The sequence below is a fragment of the Equus quagga genome, chromosome 20 (genome assembly GCF_021613505.1).
Source record: "Equus quagga isolate Etosha38 chromosome 20, UCLA_HA_Equagga_1.0, whole genome shotgun sequence".
Taxonomy (NCBI): Eukaryota; Metazoa; Chordata; class Mammalia; order Perissodactyla; family Equidae; genus Equus; species Equus quagga.
This window is the reverse complement of record NC_060286.1, coordinates 16,381,973-16,401,726: the sequence shown is the minus strand read 5'-3', so window position 1 is coordinate 16,401,726 and position 19,754 is coordinate 16,381,973. Positions and strand designations below refer to the sequence as shown.

The 19,754-nt window shown below is 38.1% G+C and overlaps 1 protein-coding gene across 3 annotated transcripts in view; it reads right to left on the bottom strand.

Moving 5' to 3' along the window:
- SIPA1L1 (signal induced proliferation associated 1 like 1) overlaps nucleotides 1–19,754 on the bottom strand; it is a 358,565-nt gene that overhangs the window by 84,193 nt on the left and 254,618 nt on the right. For all 3 annotated transcript variants that reach the window (XM_046647145.1, XM_046647143.1, XM_046647144.1), the window contains 2 exons: nucleotides 9,349–9,523; nucleotides 573–676 (listed from right to left, as the gene is read on the bottom strand). In XM_046647145.1, coding sequence (XP_046503101.1) covers nucleotides 573–676; nucleotides 9,349–9,523 — 279 coding nt within the window. The remainder of the gene's footprint in view (nucleotides 1–572; nucleotides 677–9,348; nucleotides 9,524–19,754) is intronic.

Here is a 19,754-nt window from a genome sequence, read left to right as displayed (position 1 = left end):
CACTGTGCTTTCAGATCTTAAAAGAAACTCTGTATGATGCACAGAAATGCAATTGTTATTTATGTTTCCTGCTATCTCCTGACGAACACGTTGAGAAAAAAAACATTTTTCTGAGATCCCAGTGACATTTATTTTGATTTTTCTCCAAGTTCGTAGCCCAAACCTCCTGTGAAATCTGAAACGAAACATCAGTACTTCCCTGCTTTGTACGCCGGCCTCTTGAGCTGAAACTTCGCCCCCTCATACGTGTTCTCTGCAACCCTGCCCACTCATCTAATCACCGTGATTTCAACTCGTTCTCTTCAGATTTCATGAAAACCTCAATCCCCGTGGGTGAAAAGCAAATGATTAATTCACAAAGCCATCCAGCTGGCTGTTACCCTAGAATTTGCGTCTCTTCATTTGTTTTCAGCTCATTTGCTATTCCTTACTTCCACAAAGTACACAGCTTCCTGCTGCTGTGACAGGTGCAACGTTAAATTTTGGTTTAAGACTTTACAAACTTGCCACTTAGGCTTCTGGGGGAAATGAAACAAGGCCGAGAAAACACAAATAATACAAGGATCTCTTACCTGCTGCTTGTTGTTGGGTGTGTAGGGCAGCATGGTAGAAACGTGGAACATGATCTCATAGTCTTTGTACGTTGTGTACAGCGAGTGGGTCCCGGTGGAGTCAGCTACGGTAAAAATACATAGATAACAGTGGAACGACTATAAGAGTAGGAAAAACACTTCATTTACGAGAAATATCTCAAAAAACAGAAAAGGAGGGAAATAGTTTAGGATGAGAAGATGCTAGACAAGATCTAGTACAAGTCATTTTTTGTACCTGATCCCCTCTGACAGTCGAGCGAAGCTCATGATCCCTTCCCAGAATGACATGTGTAAGTGCATAAAATATAGAAGATTTTACTAGAAATCAATTATATTGAAAAATACAGTACCAAAATAATTTAAAAATATGAGGTAACAGCATAAAAGTCACATACATTTTAGCAGTTGGTCTAACAACTACTATAATTTTGAAGCAGTGATGTACATAAGCACTATTTTGAGATATCTCCGACAAAAACCAATATGAGATGAAAATACTTGTGCTTTCTATTGGCAATAAAATCAGAGGTAGAGCTTATCACACGATAGTCTGTTGTCTACATTCATAATTGAAGGAAATGCTAAAGTTCAATTAGGGGCCAGTGGAAATAAATGTAAAATATGTTCCATTCAAGTTCATAGACCCCTGAATTCTGTCCACAGACAATAAGTTAAGAACACCTTTTCCAATACTTCTGACTCAAGCAACAGAACTCTTTTGTCCTTCACAAATAGATGGAAATTTAACAAGACTGTAACACTGAATAACAAAGGTATTAGAGCAACGTCCAACAATTTTTTAAGACTGAGTGTGTTCCGTTCTCCCCTTCCTTAAGGAAAAACAACCACCCCTCAATCATTAACAAATCAGTGTGCCCATAAATACCTGGAAACCAGAGAAGAGACTTATTTACTGCCCAAGTGAAAGGGAGGATCTCTAGACTTGAAGGACCTGGACTTAGAGGATGCTAAAGGGACAGAAGTGCATTCACTCTGGGTGAACTCAAGCCTCCATCAACAGGAATGTTGAGGAGCAAAACACTTTAGAGAATGAGGCTGCAAGAATGCAGCCTCTGGCTATACCAAAAGGCAGTAGTTCTCAAAATTCAGTGTGTAGGGAGCCACCTGGAGAGCTGGTTTAACAAGCGGATTCCCATGCCCCACTCCCAGAAATACTGCTCAGTGGGTGTGGGGGACGGCAGAGGAATCTCATTTAACAAACACTCCCAGATGACTGCAATGCAGCAGCTCCACTGCCCTCAGGCACAGCTCCAAGAATAGACCACACGATGGCTTGTAGACAGACTCGTAAAGATGTTCTACAGCAGAGTTTCAACCTTGAGCTTCTTGGAGGATCTTAATTTTGAAGCCGACATAAAATGCAAAGGGTAAAGGTAAATGTAAGCTAAAGGGAGAATAAAGCGAATGCTACTTTTCAGTAACTGCAAAAATAGGTATCAACATACAGCTCCCCAAGAAAAATATCTCCTAAATGTTAATGACCGCCACCACAAAAAACTACAAATTACTGCAATAATGGAACTATTGAAGAAGACAGGCCTTGAGTACGAAGAACTTATCTATTGGTAAGGACCCTTGCTATAAATAACCCTAGGACTGATTAGCATATTTTAAAACTTAAAGTGAATGTGTCAGCTTTGACGTGTACCTACATGTTTCAAGTCAATTTTAAGCAAAATTAATGAACCAGAAAAAAGATTATCATCCAGTATTCATTTATTACATTTTGCTTTATTTGTTTGTCTAATTCTAAAAGGATTACCACCAGAGAGGAAAATTGAAGTGAGGCACCCTGAAGAGAATTTGTGTTTCTACTTCTAGTCCCTTCTTTCCTCTGCAATGATTCACTTCACATAATGTATGCTGCCTGACCAGCCTTTTTCTGGGAATCTTTGGAAACTCCAGTTTTGATGACAATTTTAAATAGTTTCAAAGTTTTTAGAGATGAAACTAGAGCCAAAACAATGAAACTTTCATTTCTGAGACAAAAGGAATTCCAAAATCCTGGAGTTATTAGGCACATAATAGAATTGCTCAACTTTACCAGAGAGAATGGAAAATAAATGTTTGCTATATTCTGTAAAGAAAAAAGCATTCAATGTTGTTATTATTATACTTTTAGTGACCGTGAAACCCTGAAATCAGGAAAGATTTGATAGAATGACAATCAAGAAAATGCCAATTAGAAAAAATGATAAAATTCCTTTTCTCTCTGGTTGAAGAGAATATATATTGAGTAATTTCTAAAGAGAAAATATGCTTGTAGAAGAGGGATGGAAAGAAGATAATGCTACTTCATATCTGTATGGAGCTTTAAAGTTAAAAAGCAAATTCAGGCATCTTATGGGTCATCTTGATAATAACATGATTTGCCTCCAAATGGTACTACTAGTGAGTGGCATACATTCACTAATACGGTCAGTATTCTACTACACTAAGTCATAGAAAGTAAAATTTCTAATACTAGATGATAAGACGACACCAAATAATTGAGGGATGATAAGAATATTCTTCGCAACTGCTTTGCAAGGTATAGATAAGTGATAATACCATACACTAGGCATTTCTATTTGAAGATGGTATGAACAGGTTAATAGGTTTGTAGAAGCATTTTCAAATACAGTCAATGTCATATTCATCCTTGACTTCTCTTTTGGCTTAATGCTTTTGCTTGTAGGTAGTCTAAAACATGGATGATAAAGGTATATGTATAAGAATCTGAATCAGGAAAAACCAATTACACTTTTATAGAACCATTTCTGGGTCACTAGCAGATATGTTTGAGTAAAGAAAAGCTAGATGAAGGAAAACAAGCTTATGCAATTGGATTTTGGAAAGGTTTTAGTTTTAAATATTTATGAACACAAGGAGAAAAGCAATCTCATTAACTAAATGAATATAGACTAATAAAGTCAATAGAATGAAGAAAGCTTAAGCTCAGTTTATTAACATCCTCACTACTATAGAATACATCAAATGCAAGATGAAATCAGAGACAGGCTGTGGGTCTGATTCTTATCCATAGTTTGAAATACTCTAATAGTCAGCAGGATGCTAGGGCCCATCCATTTAAGATCTCCAGATCTCCCATCTATACAACCTTGCCTCAGGGTCTTGGGATGCAGAAGTCAATGCTCAGAAGCACAGCCAGGGACAAGTACTGACATCTGGGACATGGGCATGTATTCGAGATGAGGCACACTTCTGCTCTTGTGGAACTATTTCACTTACTCACGAATCAATTATTTGGGGAAGTCAAGAATTCCACCTGCTCTGGCATCCACCATATTTACTGATATTTTTTCAATGTACCTTTAGCTATGGTCAGGAGGGGAGTTACTTTACTTCAATGGGGATGAGATCAAGAAGAGTTTGTAGTACTACCCTTTGCCATGACAGGAAAATTCACACTGTGTCAGTTCAAGGAATCTGAGTGTGCATGTGAATGTACCCAGACTCGAGGCTTCTCAAAATTGCTAACATATTGAGAGAAAAGGACAAGAGATGGTATGGGGCTGGTAATTAAGAATCAGCCAGTACTATTTTCTACTTGCTGCTCACTTTGCAAAATACTGCAATTTCCTGGATTCCTAACTTGGAAGTAAGAAGAGCTGAATTCAAATTTCAGAAGCATCATTTGCTAAATGACCACAAACAAGTCACTTCACTTCTCTCCCCCTCAATATTCTCACTGTGGTGAGGATTAAGTGAAATAATGTACATGAAAGTGCTAGCTCATGAAAGATGTTCAAGAAATGTATTTTTTTTAAGTTTAGGATTTTGGGTGGGCCCTGTGGCCAAGTGGTTAAAGTTCTGCCCACTCTGCTTTGGCGGCCTGGGTTCACAGGTTTGGATCCCAGGCACAGACCTACTCCACTCATCAGCCATGCTGTGGAGGTATCCTACATACAAAATAGAGGAAGACTGGCACAGATGTTAGCTCAGGGCTAATCTTCCTCAAGCAAAAAAAGGGAAGGTTGGTAACAGGTAGTAGCTCAGTACGAATCTTCCTCACCAAAAACGAATAAAAAAAAATTTAGAATTTTGTGCTGTTGAGGTAAAAGTGTAGTTTCCTTAAATGGGGGCTTTTACATATTTTAATGTCTTTGCCAATTACATCTCAGGAATACTCAAAGGAAAAACTTTACACTATAACACAGTTCAAAGTTAAGGAGGTGAAACAAGAATCTTTTTCTTCATTATCGGTCTCTAGAACTCCAAATAGCCCTTTGCATGTGCAAAGTATTTAAACAATTCTAGTTTTATCCCCTTCCCTATCAAAGTTTAAATATTCCAAATAAAGAAGGATTTATTTTGCTTATGAAAAGTCTTACATCTCTTCTAAGACCCTGAACCTCAACGGTCTTTACAACGCCCCTGAAAAATGATGGAAGCAAGTAGCAAGTCAATGAAGGCACGGCTCTGAAGGATGCTTTACAAAGGGCTTCTAGGTCTCCTCCTCTGTCTGACCTGACAAACAAGCTTCAGTGAAGAAATAACTTCCCAAAGAATAATCCAAATCGACAGCTTAAAGTGAGGGTAGCCTCCAGCTTTCAAATAACAAAGTGCTTGATGGGAAGTTTACTTTTGGATTTACTGAAGTGTGACAGGTGAAGTGTGACGGGGGGTAATTATCTGGAGGTTATGTCATCCAAACAAGGAAACAAAAAAAGGAGAAAAAAATTCACTGCTGAAAATGCCTTCATTGGAGAACGGTTCCAAACCCTGACACATCTATTGCTTGTTTACTTCAAGTCCTTATTTCTGAGATGGGAAAACGGACTTAGTACAGAGAATTGGGAAAAAGAAGAAATGGTTCAAGAGTTCCATCAATCCTTCCTTCCCTGAGCCTCTCCCTCCTTTTACTCAAATCTGAATATAATTATACTAACAAGCAGAGCTGTCTCATGAGATGGCTTCTGTATTTTTAGCCCAAAAACTGAGCAAAGAGAAGACATAACCTCAAGGAAGGGCTCTGTGATTTGCTGTGCTTAATTCTACATTTATGCTTTCTCTGAATACGTCATTAACCATGCCACTAGGATCTGTTCTACTTCCTTAATGCTAACTAGCTGTCTGACCTTGGGCATGTTAGTTAATCTAGAGAAGCCAATTCTGTAAAGTGGGGATAACGGCATCTAGCAAGGTTTGTGGGGATCACATGAGATGGCATATACAGAAAGTAACTGGAACTTTTGCTTCTGACCATGACAATACTCAGTACAGGACTTTCAAAAATTGACAAAACATCTGAAAAAACTTTTCTCAGACATTTAAAAATAGGCAGCATTGGACAGTAATCCCCGAGAAAAAAAAAATCAGTAGGTGAGGCCTACGATCCCACTGGGTTTTCTACCTGGAGGCATTTTTGGAACAATGGCACAGAGCAGAGCTTTGAAGAGGGAAGCCAAAACATACTGGAGTTCAGAAAGCCTGAGGCGGCTGATATTTGCTGGGTAGAGTACCAAAGAGAGAAAAATCTACACAATGAAAGAAGTTGAGAAATCTGCATGGGGTCTCCTCGAGTTTTGGATTGAATATTAAGCTGTACACACACAGAGTGAGATTCCAAAAGCCAGGCAAAGAAAAACTACTAGGCTAATGTACAGCATGCTGACTACAATTAATAATACTATATTGCATATTTGAAAGTTGCTAAGGGAGTAGATCTTAAAAGTTCTCATCACAAGAAGAAAAAAAATTTTTGTAACCACGTATGGTGATGGATATTAACTAGGCTCACTGTGGTGATCATTTTGCAATATAGACAAATGTGTAATCATTACATTGTATACCTGAAACTTATATAATGTTATACATCAATTATACATCAAGAAAGAAAGAACAAAAGAATGAATGAACAAAAGATTATTGGGGAAAGAACAACTACCAGCAAATTGTAAGCCAAACAATTCTCACAGTTCACACAGGGTTGGAAGATATTCAAGTTCTGACCAGCTATAGTAGAGATGCCTCATTGAATATGCAGGTATTCAGGTGCAAGAAAAGTGATGTCTTAGGAGTAGGGCTAAATTAGCCAGAGAGTAAAGGCTACACTACAGATGCTTTAACAAAGTTTAAGAACAAGATTCATAAAGATCAAGCTGTTCAGTAAGTAACTTAACTGGCTGCCCAAATGAAACTCAGTACTCTTTAAAGAAGACAAAATCCAGACACTCAACAATGAAACACAGACAATGTCTACTATCCAATCAAAAATAACCAGACACGTGAAGCAGTAAAATATAACTCAAAAGCAAGAGAAAAATCTCTTAAAAGGAAACCCCAAAGGACAGGGCTGATGGAATTAGCACACAAAGAATTTAAAACTGCCATTATAAATATGTTCAAGGATTTAAAGGATAACATGATCCTAATGAAGAGAAAATGGAAAACATAAAAAAGGAGAACCAAATGCAACTTCTGGCCCTGAAAATTATAATATCTGAAATGAAAATTTCATTGTATTAGATTAACAGCAGATGAAGACACTATGGAAGGAAAGAACAACACAGTGAACTTGAAGACATACTAATAGGAACTATCCAAATGGAAACATAGAGAAAAAAAGGTTAAAAGTTAAATCACAGTCTCATTAACTTGTTGTATACTAGTAACTGATGTAGCATATTTGTCATTGGACACTCAGGAGGAAATGGGGGGGCAGGAAAAAATAAAGACATAAAGATTGGCAAATAATAATTTGATGAAAACTACAAATCCACAGATCCAAGTGACATCCACATTGTCACATGTAGAGGGAATGATCCTTTAGGAACACTTGTTCTGGAAAGAATTTTCTCTTTTTAAAGATTATACTAAAAGAAAAAGTTTCCTGATACAAAATAAAGTTAGATAAAATTTATTTTGGTGAGATTATCTCACAGCACACAGAGCCAAGTCTCATATCTGGGTGCGCCATGGCCACACCATGCTGAAATGTGCAGAGGCTGGTGGTCCCTATTTCTGTGGTCTGTTATTGTTTAATACGTATTTAAATGATGAGGCTAATGGTCCCCTCTAGTTTTTGACCCTATTAGCTTGGAGTAAGAGAGTTAAATAAGCATCTTGCCTTCTTCAGGGCTTTAGAATGGAAATACTTTCCTTCTTTTTACTTTAGGAAACCTGACACTCTGAAAGGGGAGAAAAGGAGAGGAACTCTTCTGCTCAGGAGCTATGCCTTGACAGGTTACAAAGAGTCCTAAAGGAGAGTGGTTCAGTGAAAAGAAATCCTTTCCTGCTGAATGTATTACATAATTGTAAAACTGTGCTGTAAGAGGCAGTTTGCTAATCCAGGCTCACCCCCCTCTGGCCTTCGCAGTTATTGGGATATTGGGGCAAAATATGCACAGAGAGCCTATTCTGCTTATTCCACTGCCTTACTCGATGCCACACTGCCTGAGTATGGCCTTGCTATACATTTCTCACATTGCCCTTCATCATCAAGAGGTGGCTGGGAATGTGTAAATACACAAATAATACATAATCTTATCAACTCCCAATCTGGCCGTGAATTTATAGAATCAGGGTGCTTATTACATTCTCTTCCCAGACCCTTTCAATAGCTCTTTGTGGTGATGATAATTTATATGATACAACAAATTAGGACAACATGAATGAACTGTACATGGTAAATATCAGAATACCTGGATAAAAAGAGTTTAAGGGTTTAATGAGATTTAACATTTTATGCAGTTGCAAGCAGAGTATGGAACATTAAAATAATATTTAAGAGTCTAGGCTATTTATGGGTTTTAATAGTCTCTCTTGCATGTCGTTTCCAAGTTGGCAACAGCAAAACCATAGCAACAGGAAATTCTTCCCTGCAGTGGAGTTTATGAATGCTTTTCTGTTTTCATGACTCAACTCCTTATTTAATTTCCTGTACAGAAAATCAGAGAGATTACTATAGACTGCAATACAGATGTGCTAATCCAAAGACCTCTCAAAGAGAAACAGGTCATAGGTGTCCATGGATGGATTTTGAGATAAAATTTAAAATTGCCTCCACACGGACACACAGCAGAAGTCAACACACTCTAACCAAGATAGATACTTGAGAACTTACCTATTTGACTAATGACTTGGGGAACGGCAGCGGACAACCTGGTATGCTCATGAGCTGTAGCTAAACAGATTGCTTCATATGCTTTTCATCAACACATTTTAGGTGCCAAACTAATACCAAAGCTAGCAAGCTTATTTTCTTAGAGATTAAATTAGACTATGGACAATAATAATAGAAAATAAACCAACAAAAAACCTCCTAAAGATGAAAAGAATACAAAAATGAATAAGAAAACCATACAAAGCCTGACTACGTAGACAAGCATGGAGATTATGAAATGAATTAATGAAAGTCAAAAATTCTAGGGCTTACGAGCAGACGGTTTTAAGATTTTGGAGTTTTTAATCACTCTAACATTCAGCTAAATGTAGTGAAATTTATGCAACACTACCCAGGAGCAATTCTGCATGATCCGTATCCATTGCTCAACTCCATCCACACCTCTGTTAATACCATTTTTTTTTTTTTTTACAGTCCAATCCTAGCTACTCTAATCACGGTCTTCAATTATTCCGGTGCCACACCCTCCTTCTCTGGCTTCCTCTCCGCCATCACCAGCAGTTTTCTGCAGTAAATGGCAAGGCTGTTTCACACGCAATTTAGCCAATGAAAATCAACACAGCAGGAGGCAAATACGCCTAGTAGGAGGGTATAAGTATTTCTTACTTTTGGTGTCAAGCTGTGCACGATACTTCTCAAACCCTTTGAGTCGAACACGTTCTCCTAGCAGCTGAAGGAACTCCTCAAAGGCTGGGCCGGCGGATTCGTTGTTGTACATCTCTTCTTCGGTGCTCTGTCCAGCCTTGCAGTACATGATGCCGACTTTCTGCTGATAGTTCAGCTGTGAAGGCAGGCAGTACAATGCACATAAATACAGGCAGATCCACTTTGCCCCTCCTCATTGTCAATAACTCCTGGAGGGCACACGCCCATCAAAGAGCTAACACCTCTCTTCTCTTGAAAGCCTTCTGTTTTAATTCTTCTATCTCTAATCCAAAAAATAAAGTAGAGCAAGCATCTATAATTATCATCTTCATGAATTAGGAGAAAAGGTCAGAAAAATAAGTTAAAATTTCCTGTATGTGAAGATCATGCATCATTAGAACAGATGCTTATACTTTAGGGAATTTCTGTTAACGGATTATGAAAGTGTAAAATGAGGCTATAAAAAAAGCACCTGACAACAAAAAGCCAATTCCTTTTCAGTGAGCTCCCTCTTTTAAAAACAGAGGCCTTTACAAATTTAAAAGCAGAAGTCCACCTTACAAGATACTTTAAAATACATTGTTTTGCACTAAAAAGCCCAGTGAATTTCTTGCAATTTTCTGTTGTTGTTAAACTGGAAAAGACATCTCCCAATGCCATTTTTCTAATATATTAAATTACCAACCTTGGGTCTATCTTTGTTAGAGCACTAGCATCATCAACCATGCAGAGTGCCTAGATAGAAACGTTAAAAGGGGCTTCATAATGGCAACTCAGCTAGTGGCAAATAGCCGTTCTTCAAATATAGTTAAAACGAAGCTTTCAAGAGATTTAAATATGATATAACTTTATCAAAACATCTATTGATCACTAAAAAGTCTAGTCATTCTACAAACAAATTTTAAGGTGGTATTAGTCATTTAACAAGAAATGAGTTTTCAATGTAAAATGTAGACTTTTAATTCTCCACTGAAATCAGGGCAATCCCTTCCACTTAGGCCTATTTCCAGAGTGGAACTGCAACCACTGCATCAGTAAATTTTTATCTCATGAAAGGAAAGGGAGAAGGGAAGAGGCAAAACGCTAACAGCTCACATTTATTGAATACTCAGTATATGCCAATCACTGTGTTTAGTATTTAACATACATTAGCTTATCCTCACAACAGCCTCATAAAGCATTTATTACCCCTGTTTGACAGATAAGCAAAGAGAAGGTACATGAAGGGAAGAGAAAGTAACTAGCCCATTAGAGAGACGTAAGACCACAACTTCTCAGTCCTGTGATTCGGCTGTATTAAATATTACCAGAACTCCACCAGGCTCGTCTTGCTCTATTTCTATCACTGCAACATATGTCCACAGCTCCTTATTTGCAATTCTGAAGTTGAAAGGTAAAAACCATATTTAAGCAAACACATTTGGCAGCAAAACTTGATATGGGCTGACATTAATACTTTTAATTTATTCCTCTCTGTGTGAATATTCATATTTTTTCCTGTGGAAATATTAATGTGCTTGATGGTGGGGTGCTGCCCCAGATTCCATTGGAAATATTCCTATGAGGTGCATGCATTTAATTACCCTTCTAAAATCTGGAAATTTCTGAATTCTGAACCATATACAGCCCCTATCGTTTTACACAAGGAACTGTGAACCTGAACTGCTCTTTTCGACTTCCCAAACCAAATGGTTCAGAATAGTGACAACACAGCAAATGGCACCGGGGAAAAACTTGTGCTGGTGTTCCTGCCTCCAACATTGTCTAGCTGACAAGGAAGCTCGACAGCCTTGACCTGAGCCACAGACAGGAGAGCCCCCTAGGAGTTCCGTAATTGCAGAGGTGACCCTGCCTTACTCTGCCTGCTCCAGTGAGTGGAAGGTAGAGTTCCGAGTCTCAGACTTGCAAGTAACTGGATATACTGATATCTGACTAGTTTTGAAATAGCATCCCACCTCACATTAGTGCTACTTCACTGTAATTGTTAACAGAAACGCATTTAGGACCTTGTTCATTTTTGTATACCACATGTAGGAAAAACAAACGAAACCAGAGAAAAACCTACTGCACACTACTGACATTTCACTCTCTTCTCAGCTGGCCTGCTTCTGATGTGGCTAATGCTTGGAAGGAAACTCCCACAGGTAGAGATTTCCTCTTGGCTTTAGAATTAAGCTGAGTACCTACCCGATTAGATCTCAAGAAATAAAAAAGTAGTGGTAGGCTCTCCGTCTGTAACAAAAGAAGTCCTTAATACAGCAGATCCTTACTCTCTTCCTGCAGGGAAAGCTATCAAAGAGATGAAGCAATCTGGAGAAAGGAAGGGGCTTGGAGTTATTTGCTGTTTGGCTCTGTGCCTCCCAGATCAGGCTTCTCATGCAACCACGTAAAACAAAAGTCACCCTGTTCAACAGAAAGCATTGCAGTGACACTGGACTTTCGGCTGGCTTTGTAAAACTTCTTAGATAAACGCCTAAGATTCCACTGTGCAACATTCAAAAGGATTCATTTATTTAAAAAAAGAGTTCACTGGGGAGAGAAGATAAGTAAGGAAACTTCCCCAAAGCCACTGGAGAAGCGGAATCCAAGGACAATGAGACAATGGGCTGCCTTCTTTTGATGGATTTCTCATACTCTAGTGAACTCCACCTGCAGATAGGAGAGCTGGTTTTTGCTGGTTGTGAAAGGAAGGCTCCTTTAAGAGGATTAGGAAATTTGTTAGAATGTCAAATTTCTTCTGGTTTGAACTGTGCCAAATGTCACTGCTGCTCTGTGCTCTAAGGTGACAATACGACTGTATTCTCGGTTTCCACTGCAATCAAATCAAGGTAGACGGCATTCTCTGAACTCAGGCTAGAATCCTTACTTAGCAAGCACGTTCCCTGCCAGAATGTGTGAAGTTGTTAAGGGGGAGTTATGTAAATGTAGTAAGGAAGATTTCAAGATAAAGAGCAAATGTAAATGGAGTTAGAGCTATGGTTTGGGGGTTTGACTCCTTACGAGGTTATATAAAGCAGCGTTTTTTTTTTGAGACACACAGAAACATGTCTGTATGGATTTACATATATGATATACATGTATAATATATAATACTTCAATGTAATGCTCAAAACAGAGTTATGATGATACCAGAAGCCATCTTAGGAATAGGTTGGGTTTGTCGACAGTGTTAGAAAAGAAACAATAGGCCCAAACTGGAGGCATTTGTGCTAAGTCCCATGTCAGCAAACCAAGACACCTAACCTAATGTAGTCTCAGTCCCTCCAGGGAATGTGAGCTTTCACTAGTCAATCTAGAATTACCTGATCAGCACCAGTGAGGTAATCTGCCTGACAGACGCTCCCACATCCTTCCCCTACAGGAAGGTGACCTTGCCTGAAACAATTCCCTGAACTTCCTTTTTCTGCCCCCTTGTGCCTATAAAAACTTCCGATTTGCACAGCTCCTCAAAGTTCCTTTCTATTTGCCAGACGGGACGCTGCTCCATTCACGAATCACTGAATAAAGCCAATTAGATCTTCACATTTACTCAGCTGAATTTTTTTTTTTTTTAACAACAGCCTAGGATTTTCCTTTGGATAATCTCAGAGTCATGCTGTACAACTCCATGCTTGCCTATCAACTGTTCATATGGAGCATCAATGGAAGAGTTTGGAGACTCAACAAATGTTTGCATTATAAAAGTGATGATGGTCAGTCCAACAGGACAAAGGTTATATTTGAGATGAAACTCTTGAATCTCAATAAAACAAAGCGTCTTTTAACACCCACCAAAAGTGACTTGGACTCCCACAGCTAGGAACCAACAGTATATAAAATTGCCCTTCCTCTGCTAAGTAGGAACTACAATGCAGAATCAAAGAGACAGATATTGCAATCTGGCTTACAGAGCCTGAGTTTCCCGAATGATGGATATCGAAGTCAAAGCCCTCCACCAACAGAAAGAGATCTGAATAACCAACTTCCCAGAGACCTGTTAAGAAGTTTTGCATTTTCACCTCTTCTTCCCTGCTGTCACAGCCAGAGGAAGAGCACGGGGCAGCAAAGACCATGAGAATAACCCAATTCTTACACTCTTACAAAACCTTTTAAATTGTCTGACTTAATCCAGAAATTTTTAAGAGTTGCCATGGGGTATTTCACTGTATAGCACTTCTCAAAGTGTGGGCCGGGAAGGGTGCTTGAGCTTTGTTCTAGGACATACTTATTCGGACATAGTTTGATCCTTTCAGTTCTTAGTTTTCAACTCTGTTAGGTCATATGAGAGCAGCGTTTAATTTGAGGATAATTTCTCCCCACTATTGAGGCGAGGCCAGTCTGAGACTCTACCCAATGCCATGTGAACTATGAAGTTTTCCTGTCTGCTTATTGGGAGCAGAAACTATTCCTAGTCATGCGAGAGGACTGAGGATTTGCCTCCCTAAACCCTTAGGGTGATTCTTACCTTGTCTTCAAGTAATTTCCGCAAACGTATGTACTTATTAGTACTCAGCTCTTCGAATCCTAGCCTCCTTGGCCCCCCTGGACTCTCATCTCAGTCTCAACTCATGGAGACTCCTGGGCTTCAACTGGTTTGCCCCTCCCCACTGCAGCCTGGAAACTCTCCAGGCAGAAAGCTGGCGTGATCTCATAGTTCACTTCATCTGTTTCCCACCTCCCAGAGATCACTGCCCTTTGTTGACTAATGTCTAAGGTCATAAAAATCATTGTTTCATTGTTTTGCCTAGTTTTTAAAAGTTGTTTCAGATGGGAAGATAAATCCAGTGAAGCAGAAATCTGCCTTCAGACTTTATCAGTATATAATTTCTTTACAGGAAAATGCATTCATTTGAGGCATATAATTTAATGAGTTCTAATAAATCTCCACCACAATCGAAACAGAACATGTCCATCACCCCCAAAGTTTCCCACTTCCCATTTGTAGTCCATTCCTGCATCAACTAACAGCCTCTGACAATCACCGTTCTATCTTTTTCCACTATCAATTAATTTTGCCTACATTTTTGAAGAACATTTTTTGTTGGGTAAAATTCATTGTGAGAGTTATTCTTTTTCAGCTCTCTAGAAATATCTCCAGGCTTCTACTTTTCTTTATGGTTTATAGCCCAGCAAATGGTTAATTTTAATAGCCAATTGTCTTACTGGTCTTCTTTGAAGGCATTTTTCCCCCTCTGGTTGTTTTTAAGATTTTTCTTTTTCTTTTATTTGCAGCAATTTTTATTATGATGGGCCTATGCCTGATTTTCTTTGTATTTATCTTGCTTAGGGCAGGCAGAGCTCCTTGAATCTGTCTTAATTTATATCTTTCATCAGTTTGGGAAATTTACCAGTATTTCTTCAAATATTGGCTCTGTCCTCCAAATAATGCTTTAACTCTTGTTCTCTTCCTGGAATTCCATTACATATATGTATTTCACTGTGGCTCATACGCCTTTTGGGCACTTCTCTGTATCTCTCATGTTTTCTTGTCTCCATTCTTCAGTTAAAACTTTTCTGGTAACATCATCAATTTATCAATTTTCTCTTCTTCTACGTCTAATATGATCTTAAACCCATCTACTGAGATTTTAACTTTTGGTTTTTTTTCAGTTCTAGAATTTCAATTTGATTTACCGATTTGAGTTCCCCAGTGAGCCTTGAACTCCAGCTTTTATTTCTGTAGCCCTCATGAACTCAGCAAACACTCTGATCTGTCACCTAACTTTTTATCTGCAGCTGTATGTTAAGCTTAAGCCCCAAGCCTCTTACAAATCAGCAAAGGTCCAAAGAAAAAAGCACTGAAGGATGTTTTTAATTTTGATGAAGTCCATTTTCTCAATTATTTCTTTTCTGGAGCAAGTTTTTGATGTTATGTCTAAGAACTCTTCACCAAGCCCTAGATCCCAAAGATCTTCTCCTGTGTTTCTGCCAAAATTTTTATGATTTTACATTTCAATCTATGATCCATTTGAACAAATTTTTGTATAATGGGTGATGTTCAGGTCAAGTTCATTCTTCTGTCTATAGATGTCTAATTGTCCCAGCATCTTTGTTTGAAAAGTCTATCCTTCCTCCAATGAATTGTTTTTACACTTTTGTCAAAACTGTTGGATATAGGTGTGTGGGGCTATTTCTGGTTCCTCTAATCTGTCCCAATGATACATGTGTCTATCTGTCCAATAAGAAGACAGAGTCTTGATTACTGTTGTTATAAGTCTTGAAATCAGGTAGAATGACTTCTCCCACTTTACTCTTTTTCAAAATTGTTTTAGCTATTTTAGTTCTTTGTCTTCCCATATAAATTTCAGAATAATCTTGTCTAAAATCACAAAAAACCTTGCTTGGATTTGGATACTAATTGTGTTAAACTGTATATCAATTAAGGGGAAATGGACATCATTAATATACTGAGTCTTTCAATCCACAAACATGGTGTGTCTCTCCATTTATTTAGGTCTTCTTTAACTTCTCTCATCAGTGGTTTATAGTTTTCAGCACACAAGTTCTATACCTGTTTTGTTAGATATATACCCAAGTATTTCATTTTTTATTGAGGGATTATAAATGGAACTGTATTTTATTTTCAGTTTCCACACGTTCATTAAAAGAAATCTAACTGCTGTTGAATCATACAGCCTTGCTGAACACAATCTCATAGTTCTGGGAAGTTTTTGTAGATTCCTTGGGATTTTATACGGATTATCATGTCATCTGAAATAGGGACAATTTTATTTTTTCCTTTCCTTTATCTACATGCTTTTTGTTTCCCTTTTCTTGCCTCATTGTGCTGATTAGAGCTTCCAGTATCACAGCGAATAGCAATGGTGACAGTACATCCTTGCCTTGTTAACATCAAATCTTTTATCCTCAAGTATGATCTAAGCTGTAGGTTTTTGTAGATGTTTTCTTATCAAGTTGAGAAGTTCCTCTCTACTCCAGTTTTTATCATGAATGACCGCTGTGTCGTTCCTCAAATCCCAAAATCCCTAGCCAATTTGCTTCCTTCTCTCCACCTTGCAGATTCATTTTATGTTTTCTTTATATACAATATACAAGATTTTTAGCGGTACTTAGCAGGAAGAATAGGGAAAAAAATACACCTACTTCACATTTCCAGAAGCAAAATCCCAAAGCTATCTTTAAAAAATATTTTGTCCAGTGTTTCTGGTTATTCTCAGTGGGTGGGCTGGTCTGCAATACGCTACTCTGCCGTTACTGGATGTGAAGACCTTGATCGTTTTTTAAATTCTCATGATTCACATGGTAGCATTTACTTTGCTTTGTTCTTCATAAACATGAAAACTTTCTTAACTACCTCCTAACAATTTATTGCTATACTGTCTTCCAAAAACAATGACAAACAGACTGGAAACATTCAGTGTTGGGAGCAAAAAATGTAAGTTAGAAAATTTATCCTCGAAATTATTAACAAAAATCAGGTTGCTTTAAAAAATGACAAATGGATACTGGGTAGGAAAGTTATAAAAAAAAATCTGACAGAGATGCTGTCAAAATTATTTACATGTATGTGCACACATATTCTAATCTAATTCTAATCTAATTCTAATCTAACATTTTTATCTTTGGCATAACATAAAGGAAATATTCTATACACACACAATAATATGCTGTGCAAAATTTCTCACAAAAATAAAAAGCTTCATATTGGATATTAAATTGATAATAAATGTACCTGTTTTGATTTGACATTAAGACGAATTTCAATTATATAGGAAAAGGTTCTTCATTGTAGCACTGTTTGTAATAGAAAAAGATTAGAACCAACCCAAATGCCCATCAATAAGGGAAACTGATAAAATAAACTATGGAACAGCAATATAATAGGGTATTATGCAGCAAGAAAAACAATGGGAAAGCTTTCTATGTATTGACATAGAAAGATCTCCAAAATATATTACTAAGTGAAAAAAGCCAATGTCTCTAGCATGCTATATTTTGATAAGAAAAGGGAGAAATAAAACTATATATACACGCTTGGCGATACTCTGTATACAGAAACATTGGAATACATAAGAAACTAATAAAAGTGGTAACTATGGGGGAGGAAAGAGGGAAGGAGATAGGCACAGGGTAGAAACGGGATCCCCTGATGCAAACATTATTACTTTGATTTTTGGACCATTTGAAGCTATCAGCTAGTTAAGATGTCCCGTAGGAAAAAAATTAGTTTAAATTTTCATTTAAAGTGGAATTTAAAAATACAACCCACAGTTTAACATCAAGAAGACTGAAGTATCTGCAATCAGTTACTCTGTCCTTTTGGACTGTGAACCAAAGAATCCTCACTGCACGTCTCAGCCACGCTGAGCTCCACCCCTGCACACTGCAGTCCTCTACAGCCAAATGCTCCCAGATGCCCTCAGTCACGTTACTTACAGAACCTTCTCATCAGCAAGGACTCCAGCCAGTCATCCAACCCAGCCTCAGCCAGGCAAAGGAGCATGGACGAGCCAGCACAGAGGAATCATTATTCATGAACAGACAAGACAAAGTGACCACTGCCATTGCCTTCTTTCCCTGACCTGAGGACTGTCATGTATAGTTTCTTCCTGATAATGTATACACAGATCCATGAGTTGTCTGGAACCAACTTGGTGACCACCTGAACTTTAAACACGCATTAGCTGATAGCATAATCTGAAAAAAGATTAAAATTTCAGATATAGGAATTGTTCTGCCAAAGCTTCATTCACAGAAAATGGGTTTTGGAAAAAACGTTTTCCCTATGGTTCATTCTTTAAATCTAGCTGCTTGAATCAAAGAAGAAAGTGGCTGGTCAACTCATTTATTCTCAATAAAATAATGCAATAGGGCAATGAATATAAGTCAGACTAGAATTTCATCCATATCCTTAACCAAAAGAACAGTGCTATCATTATCAAACATCGCTTCTTTCCTTACATCTATTCTTGCGATATATTTTGCAGACCTAATTAGATATGATCATTTTTTTCCTTTAACTTCCATAACTTCAAGGGCAAAATTTTGAAGAATAGAGAACCCAATAAATATTTTCATTTCTTTGCATTTTTAATGAGTATCTAGAAAAACAGTGAAGATAATCATTTAGGTAAAACCACTACCGTGTACATGAAACCTGCCATTTCTTAATGAAAACAGAACTACCAGTTCTCTCTACTGCAAACCGGCAATTGTACTTTAAAGATTTTTAAGCTCTACTCCAATTTTATTTGAGTTTAACAGGTTATACTTAAAATTGGGCACTCAAGCCTACAGCAATAAAGCTTGGAGCCATCTTTCCAGTCTCTTCTCCCACTCAAGAGGAGGGAAAAGGAGGACGGGGTATGCCGTGTACTGGGGAAGAAAGTGGGCTGTGGAATCTGAACGCTGGGAGTCAAGACCTGCCTCCACCAGATCTTAATCGAGACCCGGTCTTTCAGCCTCTTTGTCTGTAAAACAAAACAATAACAGCACCTACATCAAAGGATTCCGAAGGTTAACTAAAATAATCCACGTAAATCGCTTCACATAGTCTGGCTTAGTCACTGCTCAATAACAAACGTCTGTTTCCATTACTCTCTTACATGTGCCTCACACTCCTGGCTCAGCTGGACTGCTTACTGCCCAATAACCACACACTGTGCTTTGTTCTCATCGTCCTGAATCTAGATCACCATTCTGCTGCTTCTCCGCCCTGATGAAGTCCTCTTCCCTCCCAGGGCCCATCGCATCCTACTCCATCTCACTAGTCAGGACTTGGCCCCATTGGCTTGCACCTCCATTGCTCTTGGTCTGCATTCTCTTATCACACTCATTCTATTAAACCCGACTTCCATCACAGTAATTTAGGACCTTTTCTCCTTCATGGTAAGGACTGTGTCTTACTAGCCTATTTATTTTCTACTGTATTTAACAATCTGTAAACAGTGGTTACTTAACAAGCATTTACTGGATTTGAAATAGTTATGGTTACTTATGAAAGGAAATATACTACCTAGATTAGCAGCTCCCTCACAGGATGCAAATAAAGATTAAATGGGATGGTGCACGTAAATGGCTACTAACGAGTTACTATTTTATCATTACCAACCACAGCTAGTATCTCTCCAGTGTTCACCATGTGCCTGGCACTGTGCTAAGTGCTTCACACATGTGAGCTCTTTGAAACAGGACTTGGCATTATGACCTCTCATTCCCCTTGCACGAAGTAGAGGAGACAAAAGTGTCTTTAAAATGACTGATGAAGTAAACTGGCTCTGATATGGCAAATTTAAAAGTAACTGAATTAGCTGTATTATTAAAAAGTTGGCTTGACTAGATAATGCGATTCCTGATACTTTACTGCGTAGTGTTGAGGGTCAAAATAATTGGAGATATGCAAAAGTATATGAACACTTGAAAATCTT